General features: G+C 42.0%; 1 protein-coding gene across 1 annotated transcript; it reads right to left on the bottom strand.

Annotated features, from left to right (window-relative positions):
• Positions 1-12,373: 12,373 nt before the first annotated feature.
• Positions 12,374-13,429, bottom strand: LOC149147545 (uncharacterized). Its single transcript, XM_089441867.1, has one exon. It carries the CDS (start codon positions 13,427-13,429, stop codon positions 12,374-12,376), a length of 1,056 nt encoding a protein of 351 aa, XP_089297993.1.
• Positions 13,430-22,645: the final 9,216 nt, after the last annotated feature.

Here is a 22,645-nt window from a genome sequence, read left to right as displayed (position 1 = left end):
CCATTGTTTCTCAACAATAAATAGGCATTCGAGCCTCATTGTAACATAGTTCAGAGGCATGTAGCCACCACATCTCTCCTCAGATATAAGCTACCATCGCCCGAGCTAGTTTATTTCCATTTCTATTTGTAAGCATATTCGGTATTTTACATTAATGAAATGAAGTATTATTTCTACTGCATCTCTACATTTATGGTTATTTATGTACTTTGTTGTGTTCTTATTTAAATCCGTATCACTTACCATTGCAAGAAGTTGGGGCACCATCCAATCTGTCCTCAAATCTAAGATTAGTTGTTGCCATCTTTGAGATCAAATGTACAAACTTCCTAGATCTAAAATAAAACCAAAAAAAAAAAAATCATCCTGCAAGAGTTCTTAGTCCTTCAAGAAACAAAAGTGAAACCCTCTAAGTGTTGGTTCTTAACTCTAATGGTTGATTTAATGTTATAAACCCATTGCGGATCTTAATCAAAGACTAGTTATGATACCATGTCAAATTTTTCAAAGGCCCTAGATGATTGTTATCATATGTTTGTCTTAATTAAATAAATAATCTAAACTTATTTAATCACTTAAATGGATATTTCTAGACATGCAACAATCACATATTTGTTGAAAAATGAATAGTGAAATTAGTAAATGAATAACATAGATGCAAAATGATTTATTTCCTTCAAATCAACTTACCATTCTAATGATCAAAACTTATAAGGTACCTTCACATTCTATTGTAACTTAGCATCTATAAGATAAACAAAATATTGAAGAATTATAACCTTCTAAAATATAATTATGGATATATTGAAGAAATAAGACAACAATTACTATTATATAACTTTACAATGGTGTTCTTATATGAGCTCTCGCTTTCTATTTGCTATATAAAATCTATATTTCTCCTCTTATATGCACTCTCCTTCTTATCTTGGTCTCTACCTCTCTCAAGTGTTCTCATGTGTGTTTCAACTTCTCCCATCTTTTCTTATTTATGCTTTGAGAGAGATAACTAATCACCTCAATCCTAGAAACTAATTTCACATATATTTGCAACTAATCTCCTTAATTCAAGAAACCAACTTATCTCAACAATGAGGTGTATGGCTATGATTAGAACAAATCTAATTCACTAATATTCTATAATCTCTAATATATTTCATTTAGATTTATAATAGTAGAAGGATATAGGGAATTTTTGTTGGGAATTGAATCCCCCCAAGGCATGTTTTGGGGCTCAAAGCCCAAGTTTTGACCCAATAGTGTTGTAAAGACTCCGCGAATTGTGGGCGTAGAGCGCAAAATGTATGATAGAGTCACAGGGTTGTTCGCCCTAGTTTTGCAATGTAATGTCGGCCTACCCATGGTCCGCAGACCATGGGATTGTATAAATATAGGGAGTCTCTAAGTATAAAAGAGAACTAAGAAGAGCGAAGTAGAAGCGAAGAGCAAGAGTCTAAGTGTCTAAGGGTGTCCTGGGTCGTAGGGTAGGAGAAGGCTCTGCAGCTGAGTGCTCAGAGGCTTAATAGTCTGCAGCTGAGTGTGCGGACCCCTACAGCTGAGTGTGCAGGGCGGAGTTGAGTCTGTAACCAAGGAAGAGAATAATAAAGAGAAGTTTTATCTAAATTTTGTGTATTTGTTCTTGGGTTATTGCATGTTTGATATAAATTGCAAATATATTGTTTATTTACTGTGCGCAACTGTATGAATGGTGTATATTGTTAAGTGTAACTTAAAGCATGCAAGTAGACTAAGATAATCAACTAACATTGGAATATCAGTAAGGACTTGGGTAATAACATCGTTCGGCCCTCAAGTAGCGCTGTGCAAAGGTAACATCTTAGGCTGCAAGGTGCGGGAAAGTGAGCGTAGCGACGTGCATGCAGGGTCGAACCATGGACCACTTGAACTCATCAGACATCTCCAAGGTACGGAAACCTAGTTCTAGCACCCTCCCATACTACTTCGGGTGAGACCTCAGTCCTCGCTCCACAAACTATTGCCGAAAGGGCCAGTAGTACCGAGATTTGTTTGGCTAAATCACCTCTGAACCTGGGTCAGGCCACAACAAGCCAACAAATGGTTCTATTGTCGGGACTGGGATCTGCATAAGAGATGTCTAATGTTGTGTCACTAGAATCCGACAAATAAATAAATTGAAGAGTGGGTGGACAGAAATATTCACGAGTTCGCGGCGCAGGAAAACAAGAATTTACGAGTATCGAAGAAATAGTGGTTAGAGTGCTACTTATATACGGAAATCCATGAAATTTTATTTGCATCCTTCCCCTCTAAGTTGTATGAGTGGATCGCGAAGTTAGCAAACAATCAAGGAAGGTGTAGGCTTGACAAACCTATTGTGTGGACTCCAGAGTTGGTGCACAGACTAGAAGCATCAGAAAGGTGTAGGCTTGACAAACCTATTGTGTGGACTCCAGAGTTGGTGCGCAGACTAGAAGCATCAAAAGATAAGATCGCGTGCGCTTTGGACCATTGGCTCGATCGAATTATAGGAGGTTTTATCACCAAGTTTGTAGTAGACACTTCAGTCAGCTACAACGAGGTGGAACGATGTTTCCTCAAAGGATTGCGAGGTAAGTACATTAAATCTTTGAACACTTGGATTAACATGCTACTGTGTGAAAAGCGGGTTATGCGAATCAATTGATGTTTGGGGCTACGCGAACTGGGAGGATCTATAGAAATGAAGGTAGCACAAAGATAGAAACAAGCCCCTTGATTTCACCTCGACGAGAAAGCAAGGAATAGCTCGTGAAAGTTTCACCAAGAAGTGCGATCAGTCTAATAAGGCAGCAAATTCCGCGCATACCACCCCCACCTACACCACCACCAATTTCACCATATTCACCCCCATCTCCACCCACACCACCTCCGCCACCACCACAGTTCAATATGGCGAGTGCAATAAAGTTTCCAGTGTTCAAAGGAGTAGGGAATGAAGATCCGAACCAATTTTGGTTCATGGTAAAGGCCGTATGGGAAGCGCAAGGGGTCACGGATGACAACATAAAGAAAGCAACACTGGTCAGTGCCTTACAAGATCGCACACTAACATGGTACATTAAGCATTCCAACGACAATCTAAACGTATGAATCACGGATATCCAAGCTGTGCTGAACAAGGAATTTAACAGGCCAAAATCGGAGACACAGTCGATTATCGGGTTTAAGGAAATCGCGATGCTTCCAGGCGAGACCCCATGGGAGCTAGATTTTAGACTGAAGGGTATGATTCATGAAGCCAATATGACCTTAATGGATGGGTAGCACCACGCATGATTTGTAGTGTCATTAACGCTGCATCTAAGGACCGCGTTGTCACAGTAAAAGCTATCCACTGAGGTCGAAGCATTGGAGATTGCAATGAGACTACACGAGAACCTGATACAAGATCCTAACCTGGGAGTCCAATAGATCCATGTGCAGTTGAAGAACTTGTGTCTGGATATGCAAAGCTTGAAAAAAGATAGGACATCCCACCCAGAAGCGCACGAGGAGGTATGGTGCATAAAGTGCAAAGGCCAAGGACATGACAAGGATCATTTTCCAATCTTCGCAAACTCCCTGGCGGGAGGAGGGTCGATGCCATTGAGACCAGAGGCACAAGCAAGACTGAGCACGGTGCCTGCATTATGGTGCGTGATTTTTTAGATAGGAGAGAAGCATGCCACAGATAACTGCCACATATTACAGAAGTATACACAGACGTCTATGCAGTTGTTCTGTAATTTCTGCAGGTCAATAGGCCATGATGAGTGCACCTGTAGAAGTTATGAATTGATGATGGATCAGACTCCTACCTACAGAGTTCAGACCAAAACACGAGCCCTCGATCAAAATGCAGGGATGGCACACATTGGATTTCAGGGGCGCGGACAAGGTCAAGGCGGAATGGGACCAGGAAAGGGTCGCGGACAGTTGATTTTTTACAATTATGGAGGGCTAGGGAATTACACTCGTGATTGTACAAATCCGACGAGAGAATCATGTTTATATTTTACCCAGTTTGATCATGAGATGGAGGACTTCCCCATACTGATAGCCAAGTTGTGCGATAAAGGAACACTCTAGCCTCCCCCGACTCAGAACCTACAAATGATGAGGTTTGAGCTACACAAGGAGAAACCGAATGTAAACATCATTCTCCGAAGTGGTATCACAATAGGAGATGACAAGGGTAAGCAGCCCGAAGAGAGTGCTTGGGTTCACAAGGCTCCAACAAAGGAACCAGAGTTCGATTTGGAGCACGCAAAGGAGACATTCATGGAAGCTAAGAAGAGCTTCACGGAGGCCTCCACTTCAGGTAGTAAAGACAAACTAGAACCAGAAATGGACCCATCAATGCTCACTACCTTTCTGGAGACATGCATGAAACTGTTGCGTAATAGCAAAGTGGTGAAATGGTTGCAAGAAATCATCACTAGATGTGCTGGATCAAGGGAACCATGTGTAGTCCGAAAGCTCAGGAAACACACAACACAAATAGGAAGGGAGATGAGATTGACTGCACAAATCGGAGAATATGAAATGGATCAAGTGATTTTGGATCTAGGATCAGACACGAATGTCCTACCAAAGCAAACATGGGAGCGCATGGGCAGGCCCACGTTGCAATGGTCTCCTATTCAATTGTGAAAGGCGAACTAGCAAAATATCCTACCGATGAGAAGATTGCAGGGAATAATGGTAGATATCGAAGGTGCGAGCACGCTTGCAGATTTTGAAGTGATAGAGATTGTTGATGACAACAATCCCTATCTCGCGCTACTGGGAATAGATTGGGCCACTGACATGAATGGAGTGATAAATCTAAAGAAGCGCAAGATGATTTTTGAGAAAAATCCACTACGCGTAGTGATACCTTTAGACCCTGCAGAAGGATCGTGCTACACAAAGCTAGTGCACGATGAAAATTTAGACTGTATCTGCAAGATAACTGCTCATGAACAGGATTGGGTGAATCCTACAGCAAATGGTAGGATTTTGTGGGAGCACAAAAGCTCCTACACCTCAGATTTGGACGAAGAAATAGAATGACGGCGAAACCAATTACACGAGGTAACGACGCTCAACTACAACATGATGACAAAGTCACTGCACTGCGTGACAACAGAGGCAATAGATCTACCTATGTATGATGGGTTGATAGCGGTGGATGATTTCTTGAACAAGTTTGAAAGAGAAGTTCCAAAATAGCAGCGTTTCGACGCTCTAAATGGGTACTACGCGCTACGCCCGCAAAGTGGTGGGGTATGCACCAACAGGATTTTGAGGACTGGCGAGAATGCAGAAGGATGATGCTCATATGGTTTCGAAAGCCTCATATGCGAATGAAAGCCAGGTATGATGGACGAAATAGCCTGCGCGCCCACCTCTCCAGATGGGTATAGGCATATGGTACGCAACCTGCACGAACACACACCGTCCTCGTGATAGGAAACGGGACTGACAAGCAAGATCGGGCAAGACAATGGCGTGAACGACGAAGTATGATAAGACCAAGCATGCCAAATATTATCTGCATGTAAGCCTTTGACAAAGTGTGTGAAGTACTAAACACGGTCCACCATGTGAGACACGCTGACTGGGACTTGCGCGTACCAACGGTTCTATGGGCTTATAGGACCATGTGCAAAACCCTAACTGCACGAGCACTTCCGACACTGAAGTATGAAGTAGATGCTATAATCCCTATGGAGCATGCAACGCCTGGTCCGTGCATGGTAGCACCCGTAGATATGACGATTCACGAAGCCCAGAAAGAAGGAATCACACAGCCGCCAGAGACAAAACACATGAGACTTGAGGAAGAAATCCAATAGGGAAACCTTAGGCTTCGCAAACTTGAAAAAGAAAGGGTACAGTTAAGATAGAAAAGCGCTTTGATGTATGTGAAGGTCAAGAAGTTGGAAGACGAGATAAAGGAATAGTTTCTCGCCGAAAAAACTAGGATGGTAAGGCAAGGTGCGTACAATCATACTGCCAAGTTTGAGAACTATCGTCGTGAATTAGTTAGTTTGATGCCTTGGCTGGGACCATATGTGGTTAAGGAGGTCACAGATGGAGGCACGGTCAAGCTATTCAAACTATATGGAGAACCCTTCCCAGGAAAAGTGAATGGCAGCCGCTTGAAGCCCTACACGGGTGGGCCGGTTATCTGACTAGTCGGCAGAAGGACAGTCTTCATGCCCCAAGGAGCCGGAAAAAGGCATGGGACTATAAACATATGCAACAGATACCAGTATAGATGTATGGAAGAAATTCGGATACAGATGCCTCAAAACAGCGGATGCATCAGATCTAGCAAACAGTAGCTCAGTATGCTGTGAACCTCAGCACAGTTCGAGAATAGTTGGAGGGACTCCACGCCAACCAATTGACTCGAGGGTGAGTCACGATGTTTGTGTTAGGGGTCTTTTGAGCATGGAATCCCCCCAAGACATGTTTTGGGCTCAAAGCCCAAGTTTTGACCCAACAGTGTTGTAAAGACTCCGTGAATTGTGGGCGCGGAGCGCCAAATGTATGATAGAGTCATAGGGTTGCCCGCCCTAGTTTTGTAATGTAATGTCAGCCTACCCATGGTCCACGGACCATGGGATTGTATAAATAGAGCGAGGATCTAAGTCTAAAAGAGAACTAAGAAGAGGGAAGTAGAAGCGAAGAGCAAGAGTCTAAGTGTTTAAGGGTGTCCTGGGTCGTAGGGTAGGAGAAGGCTCTGCAACTGAGTGTGCAGAGGCCTAGTAGTCCGCAGCTGAGTGAGCAGGGTGGAGTCGAGTCTGTAACCAAGGAAGAGAATAATAAAGAGAAGTTTTATTTAAATTCTTTGTATCTGTTCTTGGGTTATTGCATGTTGGATATAAATTGCAAATATACTATCTATTTACTATGTGCAACTGTATGAATGGTGTATATTGTTAAGTGTAACGTAAAGCATGCAAGTAGACTAAGATAATCAACTAGCATTGGAATATTAGTAAGGACTTGGGTAATAACAGTGTTCGGCCCCCGAGTAGGGTTGCGCAAAGGCAGCATCTCAGGCTGTGAGGTACGGGAAAGTGTGCGTAGCGACGTGTGCACAAGGTCTAACCATGGACCACCTGAACTCATCAGAAATCTCTAGGGTGCGGAAACCTGGTTCTAGCACCCTCCCATACTACTTCGGGTGAGGCCTCAATCTATGCTTCACGGACTATTGCCGAAAGGGCCAATAGTACCAGGATTTGTTTGGCTAAATCACTTCTGAACCTAGGTCAGGCCCCAACAAGCCAACAATTTTACTTTCACGTGTGCTCATTTAAGTGAAATTACAAGATATTATTTCCCACTTTTACTAAGTGGTCACTAGAAGTTGTCTTGGAATATTTCTTGCATTTTCACACCTAACCTATGCAAGAAGCTCCCACTCAAGCTATATTTCTCAATACCCATATCCTTTCCATAGTTAACTAATTCCATTGTCCTTTCTTTTAGGTGGTTGTTTCATGTATCCCAAAAGGTTCGTATTATACTCCTATAGGAAGAAGGGGCTAGGATGATTGAATTTGATGCATTTGTAAAAAATAGAAAGAATGTGTTATGAAATTTCAAAATTCAAAAAGAAAAATAAAATGGATATTAATTGTGAAGTCAAAATCAAAGAAAGCTTGATATCTACCCCCTCACTATGAGGCCATCACCCTAAGTTCTAATGCAATGGATGTGTATCTAAAGAAAGGACTTAATTGAACTATCCAAACCCCTAATAAAATGAAATGCATAAAATTAAAAACATGCATTTGCAAATAAAAAATAATGTACATAAGAAACAAGCAAGAAAAAGGGCATAAATAAATAGTGTCAAGGAAAGGGTAACTCAATGCATGAAGCACTTCCTCTATAGAGGCACTCATGGAGATGGCCATTGCATGTGTTCTTGCATTTCAAAGACACCAATCCCATGAAGAAAACCCAAGGGCATTTCATCGTCATTTACACTTACACTTTCATTGGTTTCTAGGAAAATTTCGCGGTACTGACATGCCTAAGAGGTTTTTATGATGGTCCTTCCATACCTAAACCTGGAAAGTACATAAGGTCATAAGCTAGTGTGAAGCTTGAATATGATACCTAGTGTATATGCTTATATGGCATTTACATTAAACATGGCTCACATTTTATGTTACTTTGACTCTTGTATACATGTTGGTTCATCCCACTTTATTCTTTGATCCCATGATTGATGATGATCCATGCATAGACATTGTACTTTAGAGGTCATCGATGATGCTTCTCACACACTTCATGCATGACTTGATGATGGACATTAGGCTATATGATGACTTGGAATTGTTTGGATCCACTCTAGCACTCATTAAATTGTAGGAATTTCACCTTAGAGCTTGGACATTGCACTTATGAGATTGATATGGCAGTTAGAGAGGGATTGGAGACCCTAAATGGTATCACATCCTTTTGATGATGTTGAGCCCTGGCATGATGATGTTTCATTTAATGAGGATTTCATGGTGCCACTTAGTTCGAGGATCTAAAGATGTTACTTGAGGACATTGCATTTGTGATGGAACATTACACCTTTCTGATGGTATGACACTCACTCAATTTGACCGAGCATGATCCATGATGACTTGGCACTTTCTGGTGATGAGAAATGACTCTTGGATGATATCCTGCACCATTTTAGAGAGACGTGACCTTTGGATAATTTCTACCCTATATTGGAGGAGGCATCACCTTTGACAACCCACTTTCTTCACTAATGTGGCATTTATGGAACATTTAAAGGATGATTTGAGTAGAGCATTATTTATTCATTGTAGAGGGATAGGCATATTTGGGTGTTAGCTTTAGACCTATCCACCTTGTACATGGATTTATTATGTTTTAAGGGAATTTAGAGGATATTAGATCTTATAGAAGTAGACCCTTGGATTCCTCATATAAATAAGGGGAGTGCTCACTTCATTTGGATCTATGCTTTTTTTCCCATAAGGAAAAAGTCGTAATTTCTATTATATGGAAGAAATTACATTTTGCAGATGCATATTGCATATTCATATGTGGCCCTTGACCAGTCAATGTTCACAAAAAAAAAATGAACTGACTGTTCTGGACCTCCTCGCAGGGAGTCTAACTGTTATAGATACAAAATTTAAATACCATAAGCTTGCTCTACGCAGAGATCATTGTAATATCATCATGCTCTGTACAAAAAGGTAAATCAAAAAAGTATGCCATATTCCAAAACTGTTATTTATGGATGGGTCGGTGACCCATTCCTGTTAAGATCTATATATGGCCTGTGATAATATTGATGGAATTTTCCATCAATCTTTTCCTGTATCAGCCATTGGTCTAGATGGCTGTGCGCTGCTTCTTTTGACAGTTGGTCAGCTTCAGTGTTCTCTTCCCTATAGATATGACAACAGTCAAAAGTTTCAAAATAAGTGATCAGTCGCTTGGCCTCGTCAAGTATATTTCTCAATGAGTAAGTAAAACAATGAGATGCAGAGTTAATCCAATTGCAAACAATCTGGGAATCGCCAAATAATTGGAGGTGTCTGCAATTTTTTTGTATAGCAAAGTATATGATATGTTTAGCTGTGCTGAGTTCGGAGAAATTATTAGTGCCATTGGGAAGTTTAATCTGAATCCTAAAGCAGTGAGATTCATTTAAATATAAGATAGCACCCCCACCGCATCCAGTGTCCTGTGCAGAGCCATCAAAGAAGGCCCATGGCTTGGATTTATCTATGGTAAGAGGAGTGATATTGCGGGTAGGAGTGTTACTATCTGGCTCAGGAAGGATATGGTAGTCAGCAATAGTATGGCTCAAGATGGTAGGCCAATTAGGGGGTCTTTTATTGAATATGGAGTGGTTGCGGGCTATCCAAATGGCCCAGCAAATAAGCAGGGGTAAATTTATGAGTTTGCCAGTATGATCTCTGTTCCAATTGTTCCAATCTTCCATGATGTTTGTCCCATTCCAATCCTTGAGATCGGGGATTTGTAGTGTTATGCTATGCCATAGCGATCTAATGATTGAGCAGTGTATGAATAGATGATCGGTGCTCTCCTCTTCACTGCAACAAAGATGACATCTGAATGGGCCATGGAAGGATCTTTTTAGTAGATTTTTTCCAGTGGGGATTTTGTCAAATATAATGTTCCACATGAGTAATCGACATCGTGGGGCAGCCTGGAGCTTCCAAATCTTTTTCCAGTGTGGAAGAATGAACGGTGGTTTAAATGGTTCCATTAATTTCAGGTATCCTTCCTTCGGAGTATATTGACCATGTTTGGCAATGGCCCATATGAGTTCATCCGATCCATCTGTTAGTCTGATATTAGCTTGAGTGAGGGCCTCAGTATAACTGTTCCAATCTGACTGCCACTGTCCCGGTATGTCCAAAAATGCTGATCAGTGCCAGGCCTGTTGTAGAAAGACTGTGGCTGTATTGTCGCCTATGTGATTAATATGAGTGAAAAACCTGTTGTGAAGGTGTCTGATAAGTCCATCCGGGAGTCTGTGCATGTTGCCACATCCTACCCAGGGATCTAAACCAATCCTTACATTCTTCCCACTCTTAATGCGCCAAGTGATGCCTTCCCTGAGGAGCGGAAGGGAGAGTAAAACTGCCTTCCATATATTAGAGATGTGGAGTCCTGGGTTGTGTTGCTGTTGGAACCAATCCATGAGATGGGAAGGACTGATATATTTTGCTTGTGCTACTCGTGACCAGAGACTGTCAGTAGTCAGGAGTTGCCAGCCAAGTTTAGCAGCGAGAGCTTTAGCAAATAGTTCTAGTCTCTTGATACCCCATCCACCCCATCTTTTAGGCCTGGCAATGGTGTCCCATTTTACCCAGGCGAATACTCTCCCAGGTTGTTGTCCATTCCATAAGAATCTGGTGCAGATGCGCTGTAATCTGTTTAAGATTCCACGGGGTATCCAAGCTAGTGTCATCCAGTATACAGGTGTAGCTTCTATGACAGCTTTGATAAGAATGAGTCGACCTGCTCTTGAGAGATATTTATGGTACCAGATTTGGAGTCTTCTCTCCACCTTGGCAAGGAGCCAAGTCCAATCTGCTATTTTGTAGCCAAGAGGTTTTAGTCTATACCCCAAGTACTTGATGCCATTAGTAAACATGGATGAGGCGAATGGGAACCTCTGGGATGCATATGTAGTTTCTTGGCGAGAGCAGCCAACTGTCGTGATAGTAGATTTACTATCATTTATCATCATCCCAGTAGCTCGTTGAAATAGAAGAAAGATATTATGTAATGCAGTGATGTCACCCAGCCCTCCATTGAGGAATATAAATATGTCATCCACAAACAGTAAGTGTGTGAGGAATAAATTTTCAGATATGCAGATACCAGTGAGTGAATGCCTGTCCTTAGCTGATATGATAAGTCTGCTCAGGCCTTCCATAATCAGCAGGAAAAGTAGAGGAGAGAGGGGGCAGCCCTGTCTGAGCCCTCTTTCCAATTTGAAGAAGGGAGTGGTCTCCCCATTAAGAAGAACACTATAAGCCACCTCAGTAATACAACACATGACCCATTTAATGAATGCAAATGGAAAGCCTAGGTGAGTTAAGAGCAGCCTGATGTATAACCAGTTTACTCTATCAAAGGCTTTTGAGAGGTCGACCTTGAGTATCATGCCTTTTTGCTTTTTAATATGTAGGGTATGAAGGAGTTCCTGAGCTGTGGCTATGGCCTCATGAATCTGGCGGTGGTCAAGGAAGGCAAATTGCTCTGAGGAGATGTGGCGAGATAAAATAGGCTTCAGATGGTTGGCAATGATCTTTGCAATGATTTTGTAGAGACAATTGCAGAGAGAGATGGGTCGGAAATCATTGAAGGATGCAGGGTGGTCAACTTTGGGGATGAGGGTGATGAAAGTGGATTTGATGGCCGAGGAGATCCTGCCAGATTGTTTGCAATGTTCAATGACTTTCAAAAGATCCTCTGCCAGAATGTCGAAGAAGGCAATGTAGAATTCGATGGTCCAGCTGTCTGGACCAGGACTCTTATCCTTCTTAAACCATTTGATGGTAGCTTCTAGCTCAGCCATAGACACCTCCTTAGTGAGGTCATCGTGTTCCTTTGGATTGACGAATCTGGGAAACTGTTCGGCCACTCTCATAATATCAAGTATGTTTGTTTCACGGGGGGCTTTGTAGATATTCCTGAAATGATCAGTCGCTAGCTTAGATAGTCGTCTCTGTGTAGTGACTATATGATCCTGTTCATCCCTTAGTTCCCATATGGTGTTAATGGCCATCTCCCATTGGTGAATCTGTGATAGAATCGAGTGTTTGCATCCCCCTCAGCGAGCCATATGGCTCGGCTATGCAGCCTCCAACCTTCCTCTCTGCTTTTCAGGATCTGTGATCGCTTTTCTATAAGAGACATGTATAAGTTTTCTTTCCTGTGATGGAAAGATGCCCCCATCCTCCTCTTCATGTGATGCTATGATATCTTCAGCCTCCTTCAAGGATTGATCATCACTGAGTCTCTTTTGGTGTGCCCAAATCTTAGAGATCCTTTTAAGCTCCGATAGTTTCCTGATGAAACCCTCAATGAAATGTTCCTCCTCATTGATAGGGTGACTCCGCCAGTAATCGGTGATCAGCTGTATGTAGGAGGGGTCTTTTAACCAGGAGGAGTTGAATTTGAAGGGGCTCCTAATTTTGTTGTGAATATCAGAGAATTCCATATATATTGGTCTATGATCGGAGATGCCACCTGAGCCCACCCATTGCTTGATACGAGCGATCCTGTTATGGAGGGGTTCTTTAATAAGAAATCGATCAAGCCTTCTGGCAAGACTCTGATCACCACTTCTATTGTTAGTCCAAGTGTGTTGTAATTTAGCCATGGGGGTGTCAATCCAGTGGTGGTCATCCAGAAGGGTGGATATAGTATCTGAGAAGGGATCGATCATGGCGGCATGCCCCCATGATTCACAAAATCCCATGGTGAAGTTCATGTCCCCTCCCAGGATAATGTTATCTTCTTGAAAGAGTGCGGAGGACAAAAGAGATTGCCAATAGGCGGCCCTGTCAGAACAGGGGCCATATACATTGATGAGTCTGAGTTCTGTTTCCATAGACAGAGCATAGGCATCGATGCCAATGTGTCCTCTACCTCCCCAGGTGTTGATGATTCTCAGCGCTCTGTTATTGATCCCAATCGCCAAACCACCAAATCGCCCGGAAGCATCGATGGTGTGGAAGGTCCAGTTGGGTAACCAGGCCTCGAGAGTTGGTATAAGGGTGTCCGCAAAACAGAGTGTTTCTTGCAGAAAGATAATGTCCGATAAAGAGTGGGAGAGAAGTCTCCGAAGAGCTATTTTTTTGGGCGTACTAGCAAACCCCCTGCAATTGAAGGACAAAATCTTCATGACGGATGATGTGCAGGGCTTTTCAATGCTCTAAGGGCCCTGAAGATGGTTTGCTGACGTCCAAGAGCGACTTCAGCATCAACAGCATGTCTGGCTTTAGATAAGCGGGAAGGTCGCCCCCGCGATAGCTTCTGATGAGAAGGCGAGGGGTCAAGGTCAAGTCCAATGGCATCATATCCATGCACTCTAATCTAGGGTCGGAGAGAGTATCGGGGAGGAGCCGGGGAGACGGGGGCCGGTAATGGATCAGTCATCTGAGAGGGGATAGATGGCAAACACGGCGAAACGCAAGTAGAGGGGGAGGGGATGGGGCAATTAAGAGTGGAGGGAGGGATGGGAGGCTGGGAAGGGGGAAATGAAGGAGCAGATGCAAGCGGAGGGGAGGATGCAACCCGATGCAGAGAGACAGAGGAAGTCATATCATGCATGGATGAAAAAATAATAGGAGAGGAGACTGCTGACATACCCGGAGTATTGTCGCCCGCCGGTTCAGAGTCTTCTGGAACGGGGGCAGGAGATGAACAGGTGGGATCCTCTGCCTGAGATCCGACCGGAATGTGAGGAGCAGCTTCAGCCTGTTCAGGGGTCTCCGAGGGCATCGCAGACTGTGGTTGAGTGGAGGGAGGGGAGGGATGTGCCTGTGCATCTGCCCGAGGACCTGCCTGTGCTTGTGTCTGTTCTTGATTCGGCCCTTTCCTCAGTAGTGGGCAGTCCCGATAGAGGTGACCAACCTTATGGCAACGGCGACATCTATAAGGTATCCCTTCGTAGTCTATGTTCTGCTTCCTGGAAAAGTCCCTCCATTGTATAGTGATGTATTCGAGAAGTCCTCCCCTGGTATCTAAGTTAATGAGGAGCCGTTCATATGCCATCATACCTGTGTGTAGATATGATTTATCATAATCCATGAAGACGTCGATCACATTACCAATTCTGCGGAAGATATCTTCGGACCAAAATTGCAAGGGTAGGCTGGGGAGTCTGATCCACACAGGGCCGATGCCGATCTGTTCCATGGCCGGATCGAACATGGGAGTCCAGTGCTTGAGAAGAACCGGGGCATGCTTGAAGTGCCAAAAGGAGGAGAGTACCCAGTTTGTGTGATCTGCACGAGCGAAACGTAGGGCAAACCATCCTCTCACAAATGTTTGCACGAAGGGGATATCAACCAAGTGTTGTCCCCAAACTTCTGTAGCCCAGGCTTTCAAGCGTGCAGCAGTGTAATTTCTGCCTCTGATGCGACCCACAAGAACCCTGTCTGCAAATTCCATGACGTCTCCCCACTGGATGTCCTCCTCAAGCCGGAGGAAAGTGTCTTCTTCCCTGGATCTGAAACAACGGTACCTTTTACCCTGTCCAGTTCTCGGCGGATGTGAGAGGGAGGGGATCGATACCGGGGCGGTGTCCGACCCGCTACAAGGGTTAGAGGCGAGAGCAAGGGGAGGGGGAGGGGGGTCAGAGCCGGGGAGGGAACCGGAGAGAGGGGGAATATCAGTGAAGCAACCCGAATGCGAGCCGGCAGCGGGGGGAAATGGAGGGGGAGCAGAAGACGGAGCGACGGAAAAAGGCCATTGATACGCAGCGGACTGTGAGGAACTAGGGTTAGGGTTAAGACAACCAGCGACAAAACCCAGAGTAGCCGACGAGTGAGGCGGTGTAGATAGGGCCGGCCAGGTGGGGGGAATATCCGGGAGAATAACGGGCCGTTGTCGCGAGGAATTACCGGGAGAGTAAGCAACCAAATTTTCTGAGGGATCCGGAAAAAATATACCTTGTGAGGTGGAATGGGGCATACGCCAGGTGGAGACGCCTTCCAGTGGATCTTCGGTGAAATCGACAGCTTCTATGTCCTCCATGGTGCCAGCTAGCGAAGCCCTCGAAACGGCGGGCACCTCGAAACACAGGTGACCAGGGAAGGTTACGGGAAACGGTAGAGAGCGTAACGGCAAGGAGGCTATCAACGGCAGGGTCTGTGCGATGCGGAGACGGGGAACCGCAGGGCGTCGGATGGTGGATGACGGACGCGAAACGGCAGCGGTAGCATAGGAGAGGTAAACCGGGAGGGACGCAGGGAACGAGCGCAGTAAACCTGTAGACAGGGATTCACAGGACGAAACCCTAACCGTAACCGCCTCGCACTGCAGTCGCCATCAGAGCCTCTCATCCCCCACTTGGATCATTACTACTTCTAGAGTATTAATATTTCTTATTTACTTTTACCATGATAAATATTCCTATGGAATAGAGCAACTTCTTGTGGAGATAAATGTTGTGGATGATCTTGCATTTCCTATTGATTTTCATGGCTAGGGTTTTGATGGATGATCTTTGTTGGTGCCAACTAATTTCTTAAAATAAGCAAACATTTTTCCTTGACATTAGTTTTCAACCAAGGTAAGTCTTCTTTCAAGGTTATTGTGCACTATCTATGTAGGCCACAAATTCTCATTAAATAGAGATTCTACTTTGTTGATGCAGGAGCATCCTACTCAGAAAAACCATTGCATTTTAGTAAGCATAAGGTCTTGTGTTTCAAGGGCCCTGATTCCATAAAGAGTGATTGATTATTTATTTCCCTATGTTTTTATGAGGGTTGTATAATAGTGAGGATATTGTAATGAAATCTTCTCGTTAAGAGAGATTTCAAGAATAGTGTGTGAGTTAGAGGAACTAGGAGTTAGTTCATGATTGTGTGGATTAGAGAGGATCCTTAGAGATAAGGGAGAGATTTTAGGATTTTGTTGAGAAGGTTATGGATCTAAAACAAGAATTGGTTGTAGAATCCTTTTGTACAAATGTAAGCCTAAAAGGCATAGTCAAAGGTTAGTTGGTTAGTCTGTCAGGTTGAGAGTTAGATACGTTGGATTGTGAGCCTACGAGAATTGAAATGAGAAAGGCTAACTGAATGTAAATCAGGCCAGAGAGACAAAGAGTCTCATTATGTAATCATTTGTTTATATTTATATATATACAAAGAATTCGATTCCTAAAGTGTGTAAGCATGTGGATTGAATAAACTGAATGATAAATTGTGGGTGAATTAGAGTTTCTGCATAGTATATGTATGCAGGTGGAGTTCAGGCAGATCATAGAGAAGAAGTGAGGATGAAGGATCATGGTTTGATCATTGAATCTGATCAAAGGATCCAAGTGAAGTTCAGGAGTGAAAATGAATAAAGAATATGCAGAGTTAAGCTTGGGAGAGAGTTGTGTGGTAGAACAACGAAAGACCAGAACCCTGAAGAAAACTGAAACCACAGAAGAAAACTGAAGAAACAACATTAAAACGAAGTAAAGGGAGGAATGAAGAAGTGAGGTGTCGATACATAGGAGCCGTTGGATAAGCTAGATCAACGGAGAATTGTTTGTGATAAGTGGCCATGATTAAGTCGCGTAGAATGGCGTCAAGAAATGAACAGTGTAGATTAACTTAAGTGTTAGCAGAAGAGGAATCCAAAGGAGTCGTCGCAGCCGTCGATGGTAGAAGATCTACAGCCATCGGATGCTAATAAGCTCGTGCATTAGTCAAAGAATAAAGGTGGGTTTATAACCAAAAGTGGGTTATCGAACGGAGAAAAAGTGGTAAGTGGTAATAGGGGGGAGTCACCTGATTCCATTTAGCAGGCGACACGTAGCACGTCAAAGGAGAGAGGAAACCGTTTTATCGAGCAGGTAATCCTCGTGCAAGTACCTCACCTGATATCATTATTAAGTGTTAGATCAAATGGGTTTTGATCAAACAGTGAAGGATCACCAAGCAGTTATGTTGGTCGAGGAAGACATCAACTGTCGGATCGCAGGATAAGATCCATGGCGGAGGTTGAAGTCGATAAGGCTTGGGAAAGTGTTATGAAACCAGCTCAAGAAAAACATAGAAAAGATAGATCAACACCTTGAAATTCAGCCTCTTTGAGGGGGCAACCTCCTTTACATTACATAAATGAACAATTCTTGGATGATTCAAATGCAAAAACCTCCTTTCTATATATAGGAGTCTAAGGAGTCACAATATAACCCAGCCGACCTAACAATAATAATATAAAGCCACAAAAATAACAATAGAGGGATTTTATGGGTCACAGTAATAGCAATATGGGGACAATAGGGGCACAACAATATTAATAAGGGGTACAACTACAATAGTAATGGGGTAATCACTAGTATTATAGGGACCCAACATGCCCCTCTCCTTCAAAAAAGTGTTGTCCTCAATGCTTGAGTAGTTCTGGATGCTTCTGTATAAAATTCTCATCCTCCCATGTGGAATCTTCAGCAGATAAGTTCTTCCACTTGATAAGATACTCTAGAATTGATCGATTTCGTAGCTGTCGAGTTATTGTTTCTGTGACTGCTTCTGGTTCCAATATAATTTTTCCTTCCTCATCAAGTTCTGGCAATATTGTTTGAACTGGGAGCTTATCGCCTATAACCTTCTTTAAACATGAAACATGGAAAACTGGGTGCAATCGAGAAGCTGCAAGAAGCTCCAATTTGTATGCCATAGTACCAATCTTTTGCAACACCTTGTACGGACCATAATACTTTGGTGATAATTTATTATCCTTCTTAGCTTGCTTGAGGGACATTTGCTTATATGGTTGTAGTCGTAGGAATACCCAATCACCTACATCAAAACTTCTTTTGCTGCGATGTTGATCTGCCTGTTGTTTCATTCTATTCTGTGCCAACACGAGGTTATCCTTTAAGAGTTGGAGGACTTGTTGTTGATGTTCGATGTGATGTTCCACTGCTTGAACCTTAGAATTTTCTCTTAAATATGATGTGATGGATGGTGGCTAATACCCATAAAGTGCCATAAATGGAGTCATTTTTGTTGTTGTATGGAAGGAAGTGTTATACCACCATTCAGCCAGAGGCAACCATTTGACCCATTGTGTCTGTTTATCAGATACAAAGCAACGAAGATATCCTTCCAAACATTTGTTTACTATCTCAGTTTGCCCATCAGATTGAGGATGATAAGATGAGTTATGAGCTAACTGAGTACCAAGACAAGAAAATAATTCTGTCCAAAAATTTCCAGTGAAAATGGGATCTCTGTCACTTACAATAATCTTTGGGTTTCCATGTAGCTTTTGAATTGTTTCCATAAATGCAGTAGAAACTGTACTGGCTTTAAATGGATGTGATAATGCACAAAAGTGTGCATACTTGGTAAGTCTGTCAACTACCACCATGATGACACTCTTTCCCTCAGACTTGGGTAAACCTGTGATAAAATCCATTGAAACCTCCTCCCAACGTTGGCTTGGAATGGATAAAGGTTGTAATAGACCCAGTGTCTTAATTGTTTCAACTTTATTTTGTTGGCAAACCAAACATTCCGCCACAAACTTTTGAATATCTGATTTAAGGCCATCCCAAAAAAATTCCTTCTTAACCCTATGGTAAGTTTTTAAAAATCCTGAGTGCCCTCCTAAGGGAGAAGTGTGCAATTCCATAAGAATCTTTTGTTTTAGCTGGGAATTCTTACAGAGGTATAAGCGATCTTTGTACCATAACAAATCATTTTGCCAGCTAAATGTATCAGACGTACTGGAATCTTGTTGTAACTTTCGAATAAGTGCCCACACTTCTTCGTCATTCTTCCATTCCTCCCTTGCTTCATTTATCCAATCTGGTTGGATAATAGAAATGGCGCACAACAATGCTTCCACATCCTCATCCTTTCTTGAGAGTGCATCTGCCACCACATTTTGCTTCCCTTTTTTGTAGATGATTTCAAAGTCATAACCCAACATCTTTTTGACCCACTTTTGTTGCTCTTCAGAGGATAATCTTTGTTCTAAAAAGTATTTAAGGCTATCATGATCCGTTTTTACCTTGAAGTGTCTTCCCATTAGGTAGGGTCACCATTTCTTAAGTGCATGGAGTATTGCCAACATTTCCTTCTCATAAATAGCTTTGTGTAAAAATTTTCCCTTGATTGGACGACTTTCAAAAGCAATGGGTCTTTCATCTTGCATTAAAATAGCACCAATTCCATTTCCTGAAGCATCACATTCCACAATAAAGGTTTTTGTGAAGTCTAGTGTAGCTAAGGCAGGTGCTTGGCACATTGCCTCTTTAAGATGTTTGAAGGCATTTTTTTCTTCTAGAGTCCATGAAAATGCATCTTTCTTCAATAGTGTTGTTAGAGGTGCTGCTATTCTCGCATAATTCTTAACAAACTTGCGATAATACCTTGTCAACCCGAGAAATCCTCGCAGATGCTTTATGGATGTGGGGATTTTCCATTCCTTAATGGCTTTAATTTTTCTAGGGTCTACCTTAACTCCTTCATGAGATACAATATGACCCAGATATTCCACCTCTTGTACTCCAAAGAAACATTTGGATCTTTTTGCATATAATTGTTTCTCCTCCAATAGTTGTAGCACCCTGTCAACATGTTCAACATGATCCTTCCAAGACTTTCTGTAGATTAGTATATCATCAAAAAATACTAACACAAATTTTCTAAGGAATGGTTTGAAAATTGAATTCATCAAACCTTGAAATGTTGAGGGTGCATTGGTAAGGCCAAAAGGCATGACCAAAAATTCATAATGACCCTCATGAGTTCTAAATGTTGTTTTCAGAATGTCTTCAGTCTTCATTCTGATTTGATGATATCCTGAATGAAGATCCAACTTGGTGAAGTAAATTGATCCATGCAATTCATCTAGTAATTCATCAATGATAGGAATGGGAAACTTATCTTTAATAGTGAGCTTGTTGAGCTCCCTATAATCCGAACACATGCACCATGATCCATCCTTCTTGTGCACCAATACTACTGGAGCAGAGAAAGAACTTTGACTCAGTTGAATTATACCAGCCTCTAGCATTTCTGCAACCATACGTTCAATTTCACTCTTTTGGGCATAGGGATATCTATACGGCCTAATGTTTGGAGGAACACTTCCTGGAATCAGATGAATAACATGATCATGATCATGAATAGGTGGGAGACCTTTGGGAGTCTCAAATACCTTGGAATGATTGTCCAAGACCTTTTGGAGATCTGGAGAAATAGATGATTCCAATGTGGAAACATCTAGCGAACATAATTGTGCAATTACACCTTTTCGTTCCTTTTTTAGAAGCTTTGTCATACCGTTAGAGTTGATTATCTTTCCTGGTTTCCCTGCAATACCCTTTAATTCAACTTCCTTTCCTTCCATAGAAAATTTCATGAAAAGTTCTTGAAAATTAAAAGCTATTGTACCCAAGGATTGTAGCCATTGGACTCCTAATACAACATCAGCACCTCCCATTGGAATGGAAAGCATTGGGCTAGTCAATACATATTCTCCCATGGATAGCTTGATATTATGGCACTTTCCAGAGCAATTTATTGTTCCTCCATTTGCAACCATCACTTGACACTCTGGTGCTGGATATAAGAAGAAATTCAATTCTTTTGCTACCTTACAATGAATAAAATTGTGGGTACTTCCTAAATCAATCAACACTATTACCTTTTTCTTCTTGATTTGTCCTTCTATCTTGATGGTTTGAGGAGTGGTAATTCCCGCCAATGCATTACAAGATATGGTCGGATTCATTTTTTCTTCATCTAGGCTTTGTTCCTGGAGTATATCCTCTTCTTTTGACCTTTCTTGCTCCTTTTGTTCTTCCTCTTCACTATCTATGTAGAATAATTTCTTCTCAGCACACTTATGACCTTTAGTGTATTTGCTATCACAACTGTAACAAAGCCCTTTTTCTCTTTTTTCTTCCAATTGTTGTGGTGTCAACCTTATAGGTTGTGGAAGACTAGCGGCAACAACACTTTCGTCTTTATAGTTGTGAGTGGTATGCTTCCTGGTTGCCATAATTTTGCTTTCCATTTTTCTTGCTAACCTGAATGCATTCTCTAATGAATCAGGTTCCCAAAGGCAAACATCATGTCGGATATTATCCTTTAAAGACCCTATGAACACATCAATTCTATGCTCCTCTGGAATATTTTTTACCCTTATGTTCAATTTTTGGAAGTCCTCAATGTGCTCCATTATTGAACCCTTTTGTTTGAGACTTATCAATTGGCTAAAAAAAGTGTTGCTTTTTGTATCCTCATAATGTGATATCAATTCATCCGTAAAAATTGCCCAAGTGATAAATTTTTTATAAGAGCAAAGCCATTAATACCATACAAACTGATTTGGTTCCAAATATAAAGTTGCAATACATACCTTTTGTGTGTTTTCACATTATTGAGATCGAAAAATTGTTCCATCTGTAATATCCATGTTGCGGGATCCTTGCCATCAAACTTCCTCATATCAATTTTTGGAATATGGTGTGTCTTCGATCCAACATTAGAGTCTATGGAATCATGATTAACATTTCCTTTGTTTGCATCATGAGTTTCCTTTACTCCCCTTTCACCATTAGTAAGTATTTCTTGTAGAAAATTTGTCAAATCTGACTTCAAATCTATCTTCAAATCGTCAATCTTGGCTTCCACGCCCTTTATCTTAGATTCCACGCCATTTATCTTAGCTTCTATTAGCTTTTGTGAGAGTGAAATTTGTTGCACTTGGTCTTGTAATTTTGATATATCATGTAGCATTTCTTCCTCTTCTTCATGAGTCATGCTAGAGCTTTCAGATTGCTTACTAGGTGTTTGCATTTTCTTTCCTCGAGGCATCAGTCACCGATACTAATGCTCTACTATTCCCTTTGAATCCCTTTAAAATAATTTTTCAAACCAAGCTTAGGAAAAAATTTAGAAAATCTACACACCTTTTTTCACTTTGTAGGAGCTCGATATTGCCTCTGATGTATCTCTGTAATTTCAGATCATACCTGAAATTATGATCTGTGGTAGCCCTCTGTGTCCTCTTTCCAATGCCACCAGTCTAACCCCAATTGGATTCTCCAATGAAGAGTTATGCCAAATCTCCCACAGTGACCGGACTATAGACTAATTCAGTAGAGCGAATTTGTACGATGTTCCACGAGTCACTGTTTTGACCTTTGGCTCTAACAAATATATACAAGAAACTATAGTCTGTTCTCTTTCTGTACCTTCTTACAAAATTTCAATCCGATGCTCAGAGAGAAAGTTATGACAATTTTCCCCAGGTCACCTGATTAGAATGTAATTCAGGAATCTGCAAAAAGACCAACTTCCTCAGATCATATCTCCACAAATATAGCACGAAAAGCTCTGAAATTCAGACCCGAGGTTCAGCGCGATTTCTT

This window comes from Pinus tabuliformis, chromosome 9, assembly GCF_031772625.1.
Source record: "Pinus tabuliformis cultivar Carrire ecotype Pingquan chromosome 9, CPIR1, whole genome shotgun sequence".
Lineage (NCBI taxonomy): Eukaryota > Viridiplantae > Streptophyta > Pinopsida > Pinales > Pinaceae > Pinus > Pinus tabuliformis.
Note: the sequence above shows the minus strand (reverse complement) of the source record. Positions and strands in the feature narration are given on the sequence as shown.